Consider the following 15,030-nt stretch of genomic DNA (forward strand, 5'->3'; position numbering starts at 1 on the left):
CCATCCAATCCACCCAGGCAAAGAAATCAATCAATAGATGTCCATAAATGTAAGTTACGGTATGTGTAATAATGAGAAATGGCACAGGGAAAAAGAGAGGTGCAAAAATCCATGGATAGTCATGACAGCTGAAATCTATCCGTAATTAGACAGCAATCCTGCCACTTGGTGAAAAATATCAGCAGATTTCAAGTGATGACCTATATAAAGGTGTCTCATTACCAAGGTTCCACACAAGAAACATCTCTTGATGGGTAAAACCAGTGAGCTGTTGCAAAACATACTGAGTGATTTGGTTACAGAAGAATTTCTAATACTGAAGGTGCAACTGAGCACTGTTGGGGCCATAATCCAGAAGTGGAAAGAACATCATTTCACCATAAAACAACCACGACCAGGTGTTGCCCACAATATTTCAGACCGAGTAGTGAAAAGAATTACCCGAAAAGTTGTCCAAGAGCCAAGGACCACCACTTGCGTGGAGCTACAGAAAGACCTGGAATCAGCAGGTACAATTGTTTCACAGAAAATAATAAAAAAATACACTCCCCCCTCCATGGCCTGTATGCACGCTCACCATGTAAGACTTCATGGCTGAACAAAAAGAATATTCAAAGATGTTTAAAGTTTACTCCATAACATTTAGACAAGCCTGTGAAATACTAGGAGACCATAGTCTGGTCAGATGACCTCAAAATAAACTCTTTGGATGCCAAAATACACACAATGTATGGAAGCCCAACAATAGTGAAGTGGGAACATCTTGGTGTGGGGCTGTTTATCAACATACGGCGTCGGCAAACTTCATGTAATTGAAGGAAGGATGAATGGACAAAAGTTCTGAGACATTACTGATCAAAATCTGCCTCCATCTATCAGGATGATGAATATGAAATGGGGGTGGACATTTCAGCACACAGCCGAGGAAACGCTCAGTTACTTTGAGAGTATAAAGCAGCTAGAATAGCCCAGCCGATCACCAGGGCTGAATCCAATAGAAAACGTATGGAAGGAACTAAAGCTCAGAGTTCAAATCCTGAAGGTTCCTTGGGCTACTTTTATGAAGAGTGTTTGTGTGGAAGAATGGGCCAAAATTCCACCTGAGCAATGCAGGCGTCTATATTTAATATGGCTACACATTGATGACCAATAGCTTGTTTTTACGAACGATGCCAATCACAGACATTTGTATTAGGACTGAAGCCCCCCCCCATACATATTAAACTAATGTTAACCAAAGCTGCCAAAATTGATGGATTTGGCCAACAGTAATGTATATGGGGCCCCCGGACCATTGATTGTCTGGAACGATGTTGGCCAGATATCTCCAATTCCGGACTGTGGATCTCTCTGTTCTCCTAGAGATAAGCCCCAACCAGATATACCTTGAGCTGACTCTCGTATAGAGGCCACAGGTCCACACCGGCCGAATCACCGTTTGGCCAACAGCCATCTAATGTGTATGGCCGGCTTAAGATAACCAAGGAACTGTGTCGCTGTAAGAACAATGAGCCGATTTACTTTTCCTTGGTGGTCCGTGGTTTCTACATTCCTCTTTGTTCTTGTGTATCCAGAGATGATGAAGTTTATTTGTGTTCATCTGATTTCTTTTTTTTTTCTTCATTTTTATGCCTCGGTATTTGGCCTCCCAGCAATTTCCCAAGCAGAACACTTTTTTTTTTTTTTTTTTTTTTTATGTTTTGTCCTGTTGGTTGTGCCAGATGGTGAGAATTTCTTGTAGAGTTGTGGCAGCACGGGCATGGCGCCAGGCATCAAAAATGGTCTTCAGGGATCTTTGAGTGCCGGGCAGATGTTATGGCACCACCTGCTTTGCCAGCTGTGCTGAGAGGACGGTCACCGAGTAGACACGTCCGACTCTGTCAAGAACGGACCCAGACAGCCCTGCTCCCCCTATTATATTTTATGTGCGAGGGAGGTTTGCGGATTGTGTGCTCTTTACTGTTTAGTCATATTTTATTTTTATTGTTCCAAATAACTTGGAGAAACTTTTTATATTTGCATGTTAAGTACTAATTATAAAGCATCTTCTGGCCCATTTATGTATTAGACGGCGGGGAGGGACCCATAGAATCTGATTTGTCCTCCATTCCTTAATATAATTTTTTTTGTGTATGCAGCTCCAATGCAGACTAGTGTTTCTCCATGGTTACAGACTCCAAACCAACCTTGACCATTCTGATACTTCAGACATATTACTCTATTTCCATTGCCCTTTTCTCTATCACTTTATGGGGGGGGGGGACACAAAACCATGGTTGTATAGTGCTGACACAAGACAAGCAAAAAGTTCTCCCCTCCTCAGTAGGATACACCCATCGACCGGAGCCAAGCCGATCAGATTTTAACTTAGTGTCAGTAGGAGGCAGACACTGGACTTCTTGTTGTGTTTTTATTAATGAGTTCCCTTTTACTTTCAGATACTGTGATTGGGCAATAGAGTGGAGTTGTGTCACTTTGTCATCCCACCTAGAGACCGAGAGCACAGTGTGGGGTTGTCATCCCACCTAGAGACCGAGAGCACAGTGTGGGGTTGTCATCCCACCTAGAGACCGAGAGCACAGTGTGGGGCCGTCATCCCACCTAGAGACCGAGAGCACAGTATGGGCTTGTCTCATCCCACCTAGAAACCGAGAGCACAGTATGGGCTTGTCTCATCCCACCTAGAGACCGAGAGCACAGTATGGGCTTGTCTCATCCCACCTAGAGACCGAGAGCACAGTGTTGGGTTGTCATTCCACATAGAGACCGAGAGCACAGTGTGGGGTTGTCATCCCACCGAGAGACCGAGAGCACAGTGTGGGGTTGTCATCCCACCGAGAGACCGAGAGCACAGTGTGGGGTTGTCATCCCACCTAGAGACCGAGAGCACAGTGTGGGGCCGTCATCCCACCTAGAGACCGAGAGCACAGTGTGGGGTTGTCTTCCCACCTAGAGACCGAGAGCACAGTATGGGCTTGTCTCATCCCACCTAGAAACCGAGAGCACAGTATGGGCTTGTCTCATCCCACCTAGAGACCGAGAGCACAGTATGGGCTTGTCTCATCCCACCTAGAGACCGAGAGCACAGTATGGGCTTGTCTCATCCCACCTAGAGACCGAGAGCACAGTATGGGCTTGTCTCATCCCACCTAAAGACCGAGAGCACAGTGTGGGGTTGTCATCCCACCTAAAGACCGAGAGCACAGTGTGGGGTTGTCATCCCACCGAGAGACCGAGAGCACAGTGTGGGGTTGCCATCCCACCGAGAGACCGAGAGCACAGTGTGGGGTTGTCATCCCACCTAGAGACCGAGAGCACAGTGTGGGGTTGTCATCCCACAGAGAGCACAGTGTGAGGTTGTCATCCCACCTAGAGATCGAGAGAACAGCGTGGAGTTGCATCACTAGTGTTGACTCTCTGGTCTACGAGTCAGGACCCTACCCCCATAATACATTGAGTGTTTGTTGGCTCCCTGATGGTCGGTCCTTACCACCATTCCCCTGCCCGCTTGCCTTCCAGAGTCTGACATGCAGGGAGGAAAAACGGAACCAGGACTCCCATACACCCGACAGACAGCGTCCGGGACAGCTGATGACCGTCTTCCTTATTGTACTGCGAAGATGGTTTCAAGGGCCTTCAAGACACGTATCTCTCTCCCTAGGTCATGGGGAAAATACCCTGGTTCTGCCCGACTTCCAGGTTTAAAAATTCCTGGATTGGTTGGGGGCTGGTCCAGGATACGCCCCTGCACTCCGGCCTCCACTACTCACAGCACGTCTTGCTCCTTAGACTCGCAGGAATACAGCGTGCCCAATTTTGACACACTTCCTCCTAGGCGCCATCTTTGTTCATCTGATGCCGGCATTACCTGCCTGCAGCCTCCACAACCCTGACTGCTTGTCTCTCACACCACAGACAGGGTCAGGGTCTCTGGTTCACTCCGGGGTAAGCGCTGTCATCCTGAGAACTTCCCTGCTGCTGTTTCTCAATAACTATATCCTCATTCGAATCCTTCCTCCCCTTTGCCCGCAATATCAGTGAATAAACTATTAGGACAGAACTCAGGACAGACTTCCGACATCACCTTTAGCCTATGCAGACAACATCTCAATGGCGTTCCCAAATGGTGCTCCCCCAGCTGATCACTATAGTACGTTCCTGTCTTCAGAGGCCGCTACTCTGTTTAGATCTGTCAGATCTGACGACTGTGTTCAGACATCGTCTACAGCTGTTGAGTATTTGCCTAGCCCACAACCAGTTGGTATTCTATTCACACTGAATGTACCACAGGGTCAAGCACAGCAGCAGTGCTAGTACTCTGTCTGCTATGCAGTGAGTCAAACGCACCATCTACCTCATTCCTCTTGGCCGATTGCAACACCGGTCCATGTTCTCTGCCCACTATCCAGTGAGTCAGACGCCCCATCTACCACGTACCACATGATCGTTTGCAGCAGCGGTCCTAGTGCACTGTCCACTATTCAGACCCACTTCTACCATGCACCTCATGCCAATTACGGTTGCGGTCCAGATGCTCTGTCAACCAATCACTAAGTCAGACTTACCATCATGGAGCGGTTCGAGTAATCTTTCCACTATTCAGTGAGTCTTATACAACATCTACCATGAACCTCAGCGCTGATTGCGATCTTGTTGCCTCAGCCTCTTGGTCTGTTTTGTCGACACTTACGTTTTCTTACATAAATTGGATCGCATTTTGACCTTTGCAAGTTACAAAGTACAAGAACCTATTCAATCCTGGATCCGATGTCCAAATATCGTGAAAATGGGTCCTCTCTCTTTCTGCAGGAATTTGTATCCTTTTTCAATATTTCACATTGTACTCTGATCTCCCGGTGATTAGATCGTGACTCTTGGTTTCAGCGCCGTCTCACCCAGACAGCCTATGCCAGCATAGGGATAAGTCTGTTCCAGAGGTTTACAGGGTCAGCACTTGTGCCCGGTTGGTTGTGTTGGGTCTGTCTCCGCCTGCCCGGTTTCCTTCGCCAGGCACTTTTCGTGGTCCTTTCTTAGAATGGTTGGACGTCGCAGAGCAGATTGGCCACATGTGTAAGTAGCTGGTTGTCTTCTCTTACAGCTGCCGACAGTTTTCAATCTCCTCTTGATAATATGCTGCATGTCAAGGTAAACTGATACAAATGCCAGTAGGATTTTCTTCCTTCCTCTCCTAGACTGTCACCTCTCTTGCCTAGGATCAACAAGGCATACATTTAGAAGCCTCAAGTTATCATTACTTCCATAGGCTGGACCAATCATCCTAGCGAATGGAGTCCTCATGAGTGTGTCGTCTTTCTTTGCCTCAGCATGATGGCTATTCATTTCACACCATTGGTTCACAGCACATGGGTTCTGGGTTCAGACCCCAGCATAGACAACCCTTCAGAGAGTTTGAAGGGTTTTTTTCCCAGGTTTGCGTGGCTTTAGTCTATCCACTCTGGATTTTTTCCATTTAGATGTCTTCTGGTCCAGTGGCAGGACGGCTCCTCTCATCCCATTCTGGATCTATGGCTTATGTACTGATGTTTCCTTCACACCCTCCAGGATGGAATTCCCCATTTCTGATTTATCCCCTGGAATCTACGGTCTTTCCTCTACCTAGTGAGCTTGATTTTGCCTCTGTTCATCCGCTTCCTGGACTGTCGAAGAAGTCCGAATCTTTCTCTCAGCTCACGGCGTTGCCATTCTGCTTAGTTGCTTCTCCAATATCCGTTGCAAGGATCACATCAGTGGTATATCCATTCCATGCTACAGAGGGATATTGGTTTTCATCCCTTTCACGTATGTGGTTCAAGGCTCTGCTCTCAGCACACCGCAAAATTTTTACATGTTCTCTCAGCACACTCCTCGCTTGGGTTCGACCTTCAGCATGCCGAAGTCGCCTCCTATCCTGACCCAGTGTCTACTTGGCCAGGGCATGTGGTTTCAACCTGCACAAGCAGAATTCCTCTTTTTGTAGAGAAGTTCTCAACTCTTCTTCTTGGAACTGAAGCTCTCACCTTTCGTTCCATGTTCCTTACGGCAAAGCGATTCTCTTATATATCTGTCTCCTCCTCAGTCTCTTATTCTTGACCTGGTGGCAGTGTTCTGCTCTCACTCAAAATCCTCAGATATTCATACTCCAGATATCTTTTCTTTTTTTTTTTTTTCTCCATTGGAGAATTTCTAATCCCAATACGACCCAAGGACTTAGGCCTCAGAGATTGTCTATCATCTCTCTGAGGTTGTCTACCTTCTTGCAGACTCCACGTGGAAGCTCCCATATCTGTTCCCCAGATCCATCATTCTTCCTCCATCAGAATTTTACTTTTCTCAGTTACTCGCCTTGGCTTGTGGACCACAGCGCTCAAGCCTCCGGTTCCTCCAATCAGATTGATAGTGATCTCAGTAGGGAATCCCTCTGATCTCTTCTCTCCTCTTTCATCTTCCTTCCCTCCTGGCTGCCTTGTTGTCGGACCTTGAGTCTAATTTGTTCCTCAGCTCCCTAAGGTCAAGTTTCTATCTTCCTTTCATGGAAACTAGTTTCCCGTACTCCGTTTGAGATGTCCTACGATTGATAATTTTCTAGCGACCTCCAGTGGATCGCTAAGACCTCATCAGGTGAGGAACGCTCCTCTGCACTCTTCCTTTGTATCCATTATATCCATACTTCCTTGTTTCCTGTAAAGTCCTTTCCAGTGACTATCACTTCCATGGGCGAGTCTCAAGGCTGCCAGCTCTTACTCCCTGACCTTCATCTAGTTTTGGTGTTTCTGTATTCGTTTCCACCTTCTTTTGACCTTTCTTTCAGAGATAATTTTCGCTTGTTCCATTGTTCTCCTTCTCGTCCTCCTGTCCGATCTCTTAGATGTGTTGTAGCTAGTCAATGTCCATCTCAGTGCCCCTCTGTCTAGGATATATTCCTCACATGCTCAGATTCCGTGTTTCTGATCTGGAAGGTCATGTTCTTCCAGTCTGGTTTCACTCTGCCATTCTGTGGACACATATTGGCATGGGACAGAGAACCACCTTTGTCGTTCCTGCTCCCTACGCCTGTGCTTTGGGCCTGCTACACCATTTGTCGTCAGGCCTTTCTTGGCAGCTCTCTAAGCTGCTTCTAGTTACCTGCTCTTCCTTTTCCAGGTTCTACAGAGTATTCACCTTGCCCTTTATTCCTCGAGGTTTCAGGTCAAGGCAGAAAGGTTTTGCATAGTAAAGTAGACGCTTTCTGACATGAGATTCTTGCCTCTGATCTAACAATTTTCCAGTCCTTTCATCACCCTTGGGGACTGCTTTGGAACATCCAATGTCCGCCAATGAAGCAATAGAGAAAAGAAGATTTTGGGTACTCACCGTAAAATCTTTCTCAGATCCTTCATTGGGCAACACCGCACCCGCCTCGTTTAAATACCTCTCTTTGGCCAGTCTGTAAACTATTTCAGGTTGCTTCTCCTACAGCTTTCACACTTACTGGTCAGGTGGCTCCGGGCGGTAGGTATATCCAACTGAGGAGGAGTTACCTTTTTGTATTGCCTAGTGGCAGCCTACCTAGTGGCAGCAGCATACATACATACATGGTACATGGTCTCTTTTGTAGAGATTTTACGGTGAGTATCCAAAATCTTTTTTTTTTTTTCTTAGTATCCTATTGACAGTCTTACAGTCACACGTGGCAGAAACGTTCTCCCAGGGATCCATCTGGAAATTCTACATGTGCTAAATTTACGTATTGCTGCAGATTGTCACAGCCACGCTATCTCAATGAGTTTTGGGGTTTTTTTTGTAACATCTGCAGGTAAAATCCGCATCGGTCTGAATTCACACAAAGAGGGAGTGGTGTAACACCTTATTGTAGGGATGGTTTCTGTAGTCTGTAACCGCAGTTATACATTAGTTCTTCATAAGAACTGTTCACACTCTTTAGTCAGATCTGCTAGTTTTTCCCCAAAAATAAGACCAGATCTTATATTTTTGGCTAGGGCTTATTTTCAGGGGTTGTCTTTTTATATATTTTTTTTATTGGTGTCAGTGATTGGAAAATGTGTTAATTGTAAATGAATATTCACCTCCTTTCTCCGCCCATAACCCCTCCCAGCCCTCTGTTCCATGTGTCAGTGATTCACTCATATTGCCATATTACTGCCCGAGAATTGCAGCAGCGTAATCCTTGTACTGGCTTTCTGCTCTACTCACCCAAGTGTAAAAGTTGCATAGAAATACACGCTCATACTCTTAGGTCAGGAGAGCCGCAGGCCAGTCCTAGCATTGTGATACAATCCTTGGGCAGTAATACGGCAATATGAGTGAATCACTGACACCCGGAACATAGGGGTTGGAGGGGTTATAGGCGGGGAAGGGGGTGAATATTCATTTTTCTGATAACTTGCCGGCATTTGACTATCAAGTTTCGGGACTTACAGCAACACAACAGGGCAACATACAGCAATAAAAGTTTACATATCTGAAAGGGCTGCCAAAGCCCTATTTCAGGATACTATTATAGTATGCTACGCGAGTAGGGCTCATTGTTGGACTAGGGCTCATTGTTGGACTAGGGCTCATTGTTGGACTAGGGCTCATTGTTGGACTAGGGCTCATTGTTGGACTAGGGCTCATTGTTGGACTAGGGCTCATTGTTGGACTAGGGCTCATTGTTGGACTAGGGCTCATTGTTGGACTAGGGCTCATTGTTGGACTAGGGCTCATTGTTGGACTAGGGCTCATTGTTGGACTAGAGCTCATTGTTGGACTAGGGCTCATTGTTGGACTAGGGCTCATTGTTGGACTAGGGCTCATTGTTGGACTAGGGCTCATTGTTGGACTAGGGCTCATTGTTGGACTAGGGCTCATTGTTGGACTAGGGCTTATATTACAAGCATACTCCAAAAAGGCCGAAAAAAAGTGCTAGGACTTAATTTTTGGGGTGGTCTTATTTTCGGGGGAAAAACGGTGATTTACTAAATCTATGTTCTATAGATGCATTGGAAGAATAAAATCATTTTTACAAATGTGCAAAGTCTTAAAGGGGCTATCCAACTTTTAATAATAAAAAAACGCATCCATCCATATGTTGTTTCTAGTATCGCTAAACCAAAAATTTATAACATTTTGTGCCACATTTACTGGTTTACAACTTTTCTTTCTGTATTTTGCATATAGGCTCCACCGCAGATCCTTTTGGTGGTTTTGCAGATTTTAATTCATCTGCTGCTCAGTCTTCCATCTTCCCAACAGCACAAGGTAAGCACATACACAGTAAAAAGGCTAACCTTACAGATGTTGGACCTATTGGTACGTCCAATGTCTGCTTCCCTGACTTTTCTGCGGGCTCAGGAACGGAGCCTGCATCTTTGCCGGCAGGTGATGGCTGTTATTGAACCATCATCTACTTTTAACAGCCTCGTGCACAGCGGAGATCTGATTTTTTATATAGAAACCAATACTATGGCATTGCTGTATATAGCACAAGCGGTAAAAAAAAAAAAGCAATCAAAATATCGGATCTGCCCAAAATCAATAAAAATGTTGGCTTGAGCCGCAAAAAAGAAGCCCTCACAGAGCCCCACACTTGATAACGTAGGACATCTGAGTCATTGAGTCATTAGGGAATTTTTCTGTGTAAATTATTATTTAACAGTTTTTTGGGGGTTTTTTTCAGGCTCAACAGCAACTGGTAACGGAGATTTCGGAGACTGGGGTGCCTTCAGTCAGCCAGGAACAGCCCCACCGGTGCCGACGGCTGACGTGTATGCAGTCTCGCACCAAAACACTGACATATTTGCTTCTTCACAACCGCATCCCACCCCTGCTGCCTCAAACACAACAGACCTCTTTGACCTTATGGGCGCCACACACGCCACCATGAGCACGTCCCAGAGCATGAACCTGTCCATGATGAGCTCCGCTTCAGTAGGAGTGACGCTTCCCATGTCTAGGTCTCAGGTAGGCCACGTTTCACCATCCTGGGAGGAGGACAGTCTTTCGAAGACTTAATTGCATGGGGATGTCCCAGTCAGTCCATTTTTGGTGCTGTATTACATGTAACTTACCATTTTTTAGCCCCTACAGAGTCTGCAGAAACAAAACACAATGCCCGCGCATGGAACGGACATGAAGATCCCAGGAAAATCGCTCCCATCTACCTGGTCTGACCCCAGCGTCAACATATCCCTGGACAGTCTCATGCCAGGCATGCAGTCCTGCAAACCATCACAACCCTCCTTAAACGCCATGATGCAGCAACAAAGTAAGTGGACAGTCAGTAATGGTGGCTGAAACCAGAACTGGGCACAATTTACACCCACTCCTATTCCAAAAAGTAGAATTAATGGGAGTTGTGTGCAGTGTCCTTACACACACAAGATGGTTTAGTTCTGTGTGCCTGCCTATAACATGGGGGTGCACAGCCATCAGTAATAACTTGCCATACATACTCCAGTATAAGCCGAGGCCCCTTCTTTTACCATGAAAAACCTATTGACTCTAGTATAAGCCTCGGATTATAAGACGCACCCCAAATTTAGAGCTGGAAAATAAAAACAATTATTGTTAAAATGGGGGCCGTCTTATAATCCTAGTATGTGTTATATTGGCTCACCGGCGTGATGGTAGCGGTAGAGCAGCTCAAGTGGCTGGGTCGACGATTCTGCAGGATCGGAGGGCGGGGTGTATGCGGCTCAGGAGAGTCTCACAGGACGGAAGGCCAGCGATACTTCGAACTCGGGAGTCTCGTGGCTCAGGAAGGTCTGCGATACTGGGGGCTCAGGGGTGTCACATTAGGTGCCATTGAGCCTAGTGGCGGACAGTGGTGTCATTGAGCATGCTGGCGGGCTCCGTTGGGCCCGCCGGTGGTTGACGCAATAGACGTCAAGAAAATAGCCGCGGATGCACAGATTGAGATCCCGGAGAACTGAGAACTTTAACTCGCCTGGCAGCATTCCGATTTCAGTCACGGTTGCAATGCCGGTGCTGGTTCAGTCACAGCTCTGTGCATGGAGATCGGTGGCTGTAACCTCGCCCTCTGCACTAACTGACAGCAGGCTCCAATGCTGAGCGGCTATCAGTCAGTGCCAGGAGCACAGGTAAAGTTGCCACTCTCCATACACAGAGCTGTGACTGAACTCGCTCCGACACCACCACGATCACTGAAACCTGAGTTGTCGGGAGGATTAAAGTTCCTTTCCTCCTCGCAGCGGGGTTTGATGTGCAGGCAACGAGCAGGTTCCATATGGTATTAACCTGTAGAATAACCCCATATCAGCAGGTAATGGTGTTTTTTCAAGTCACTGGTTCCCTTTTAAGTGGCGTTACTTCGGTGTGGCCGCTTTCGGTCTCCTTGTTGCTCCTATGAAGCCCAGACAAGGCTGGGCCTCCATAAGAGACCATGATTTTCACTGTGCTGAGCTATTGTAGTACTTGATAGAAGTAACAAGTGGCCACAGGCCCAAGGGGATCTAAAGTAAAACATGGCAGTCTTCGGGGCTGGGCCGTCTTCGGGGCTGGGCCGTCTTCGGGGCTGGGCCGTCTTCGGGGCTGGGCCGTCTTCGGGGCTGGGCCGTCTTCGGGGCTGGGCCGTCTTCGGGGCTGGGCCGTCTTCGGGGCTGGGCCGTCTTCGGGGCTGGGCCGTCTTCGGGGCTGGGCCGTCTTCGGGGCTGGGCCGTCTTCGGGGCTGGGCCGTCTTCGGGGCTGGGCCGTCTTCGGGGCTGGGCCGTCTTCGGGGCTGGGCCGTCTTCGGGGCTGGGCCGTCTTCGGGGCTGGGCCGTCTTCGGGGCTGGGCCGTCTTCGGGGCTGGGCCGTCTTCGGGGCTGGGCCGTCTTCGGGGCTGGGCCGTCTTCGGGGCTGGGCCGTCTTCGGGGCTGGGCCGTCTTCGGGGCTGGGCCGTCTTCGGGGCTGGGCCGTCGTCGGGGCTGGGCCGTCGTCTGGACTATAAAATGAATGACTTTGTACTGGTATAACTGGATGCTAAAAATAAGCCTAATTCGCTTCCCTCTCTCCTTATTCCACAGACATGCAGCCGCCGATGGGGATGTTACCGCAGAGCTTTGCAAGTATGAACGTCGGTGGAAGCCCAGGCATGATGTCCATAAGACCTCAGACCAGCCCCATTATGCCCGGACCCATGCCAGGAACCATGGGTATCCCTAACATGATGACTGGCACAATGGGCATGTCCGGAATCCCTCCAATGATGAACCAAGGGGTGATGGGCATGCCCGCAACTATGGGTATGCCTATGGGATTAGCTCCGGGAGCAATGCCACCGAAACAAGATGCCTTTGCAAACTTTGCCAACTTCAGCAAATAAAAGCTTTATCCGGCCGATCCCACACAGATCTGGGAAATTTTGAAGGATTTTTCAACTGCACACACACGTGACGACAAAAAGGCGGAGGATCGGGAGAAGTCTTCTCCTCCACGAAAATTAATATCTTTTATAAAATGAATCAAAATGGACTTCCAGACGAGCTGTTTGTAGAGGGGAGACTGGGGACGGTGCGGAGAGACCCGGCTCGGTAGTGAGCACTGTTGCCTTTTTATGTACCAGACAAGTTTTAAGCGGGTACACAATGTCTGCCGTCAGGGTACGTGACAGGGCGCCTTTATTCCTTCCTTCATCCCTTCATCCCTTCATCCCCGCTCTCTCATTTTTAGGTTTCTGAATTACTTTGGATGGGATTTGATACACACACATCTAACTTCCACATTCCTAACCTCATGGACAGTATTGGCTCCTCGGCTCCATCGGAAATGGTTTCTTTTCTCTTTATTTTTTTTTTTTTGTAATATAAGAAATTATCTATTTTTCTCCAAAGTGACTTCGGCTGGTCAGTCATCGCTGCTTCTAAGAACACACATCCTGCAGACTTAGACTCATACTGCTTATAGGCACCTCCAACCCCTGAGACGAGCCATAGGGTATACAGCCGGGACCAGGAATATGATCCCCTTATTACACAGAACCCCGGGCATGTAGGCTTAGAGACACTGCATGGATTTCTATAGGTAAGGATCGCTTTTCAGTTCCACTTTTTTTTTTCCATCACCCCTGCCTTAGCTGCGTGGTTGATCTACACAGATTTAAAGGGAGCCTGTCACCAGAATTTTCCCCTGTAAGCTGCGGCCACCACCAGTGAGCTCTTATGTACGGTATTTCAGAATCCTGTATATAAGAGCCCAGGCTGATCTGTAGAATGTAAAAAAACACCTTTATTATACTCCCCTAGGGGGCGGTCTGGTCCGATGGGTGTTGCTGCTCTCCGGTTCGGCGCCTCCTCTCTGTGGCGATTGCCGTTCTCCTCCTGCCCAGCCCAGTGTGCATAACATGACCTACGTCATCCACACAGGCTGGCATTGCGGTCATGCGCAGGCGCACTTTGGTCTTCTTTGTACTGTAATGTGCATGCACGAGGAAAGGTCAAAGACTGCTTGCGCATGCGCTCTACAATACTTTGATCTGCCGCAGCAGGGCAGAGTTTAGTGCACCTGTGCAGGACCACAATGCCGGCATGGGTTGATGATGTAGGACACGTCATCCACACGGGCGTGCGAAAGAGGAGGACGAGGACGGCCATCCCAGCAGAGAGGAGGCTCCAGACTGGAGAGCAGCAACACCTACTGGACGAGGACGGCGATCGCAGTAGAGAGGAGGATCAGCAACACCTACTTGACGAGGACGGCCATCGCAGCAGAGAGGAGGATCAGCAACACCTACTGGACCAGACCGCCCCTTAGATGAGCATAATAAAGATATTTGTTTTTTTTACGCTCTACAGAGCAGCCTGGGCTCTTATATACATATTCTAGGATGCTGTATATTAGAGCCCACTGGTGGTGGCCGCAGCTCATAAGGGACAAATCTGGTGACCGGATCCTTTTAAGTTGCCCTCTGCTGGGCAGCCTTAGCCCTTTTAAGTCATCGGCGCCCAAAATGACCCTTGGTTGTGTCGCAGTGCTATATATCGTTTGCACAACATAAGAACCCCCCTTTGCAAGTTTTAAGGGTGCTGGAAATCGACAGTACCGACAAAGTAGATCTTAGGGGCCCTTCTAACACACAAGAACTTTCAAACGTGGACACGTCCCTTTAAATTTTAGTTACTTTGAACCCTGCAAAGTCCCAGATCACACCAGTTCCCCTACACCGTGGCTTTCGGGGGAAATGTGGGGTTCCGTACAGACTCTTCTCTACAAAGCTTACCATGATTTTAGATTTTATACAGTTTTTTGTTTGTTTTTTCCCTCCTTCGCTTCTCCCCCTGTACATAAGGCAGCGGGCGGTGTTGGGAATCAGTTATGGAATTAATACAGATCTATATTATTACATGAGGTGAGCTGTAGCTGCCGTCAGATTTATTGGCTTGAAATAAATATGTATAAAAAAAAAAAATTAAATCTGATTTTTTTTAAAATCTTTTTTTATTTATTTTTCGTCGCTATAACACAAGACGTCTTCAGGTGGCGGGGGGAAGAGCGAGATGATCTCCACCGAGGTTGTCCCCGTACCCTTGTGTGTGATCGGTTTACCTGTCTCCGTAGCCCTCCAGATGTTCTCCACCATTAAACCTTCTGACCCGGGCTCGCTCCTGCCTGCTTCATTCCTTCCGCTGTATCGCACCAGCATTCACACGGAGAGGGGAAATAATTACAATTTTGGGCAAAGTAATTTTCATAAATAATTTAAGATTGTTTAATGACATCTCCTCCGTGCTGACGGGCGCGGGGTGCCAGGTCCAAACGACGCTTCATCTCCAGCCCTACTAATTAGACCAAAATTCATGGGCTGCAGCTAATGGTGATGGAACATGATTCACGGCCTGAATAAGAGATGAGGAGCGGGGGTAATTAGCACGCTGTGGTTTTTAATCTTTCAACAATTCACCCTGGTTAAATTGGTTTCAAAGAATAGGAGCTTTCATGTGTTGTTACATCAACAGCTCCTGCACCCACCTAGAACGTCTGGGCTGTGGTTTGGGGGGGATGTCTGGTGTATGGGGGGTAATAAATTACCAGTCAGCGCTCAGGAAAAGAATATAC

At 47.7% G+C, this 15,030-nt stretch overlaps 1 protein-coding gene across 2 annotated transcripts in view; it reads left to right on the forward strand.

Annotated features, from left to right (window-relative positions):
• The window catches only part of CLINT1 (clathrin interactor 1), a 113,575-nt gene extending 99,170 nt beyond the window's left edge, over window positions 1-14,405 (forward strand). The window contains exons 9-12 of one of the 2 annotated variants that reach the window (XM_075344290.1): window positions 9,157-9,237; window positions 9,656-9,939; window positions 10,057-10,243; window positions 12,003-14,405. In XM_075344290.1, the coding sequence (XP_075200405.1) occupies window positions 9,157-9,237; window positions 9,656-9,939; window positions 10,057-10,243; window positions 12,003-12,301 (851 nt within the window). In that variant the 3' untranslated portion in view covers window positions 12,302-14,405. The remainder of the gene's footprint in view (window positions 1-9,156; window positions 9,238-9,655; window positions 9,940-10,056; window positions 10,244-12,002) is intronic. The other variant, XM_075344291.1, reaches the window with a different exon arrangement.
• The last annotated feature ends 625 nt before the right edge of the window (window positions 14,406-15,030 follow it).

The sequence above is a fragment of the Anomaloglossus baeobatrachus genome, chromosome 4, assembly GCF_048569485.1.
Source record: "Anomaloglossus baeobatrachus isolate aAnoBae1 chromosome 4, aAnoBae1.hap1, whole genome shotgun sequence".
In the NCBI taxonomy this organism is placed as follows: Eukaryota; Metazoa; Chordata; class Amphibia; order Anura; family Aromobatidae; genus Anomaloglossus; species Anomaloglossus baeobatrachus.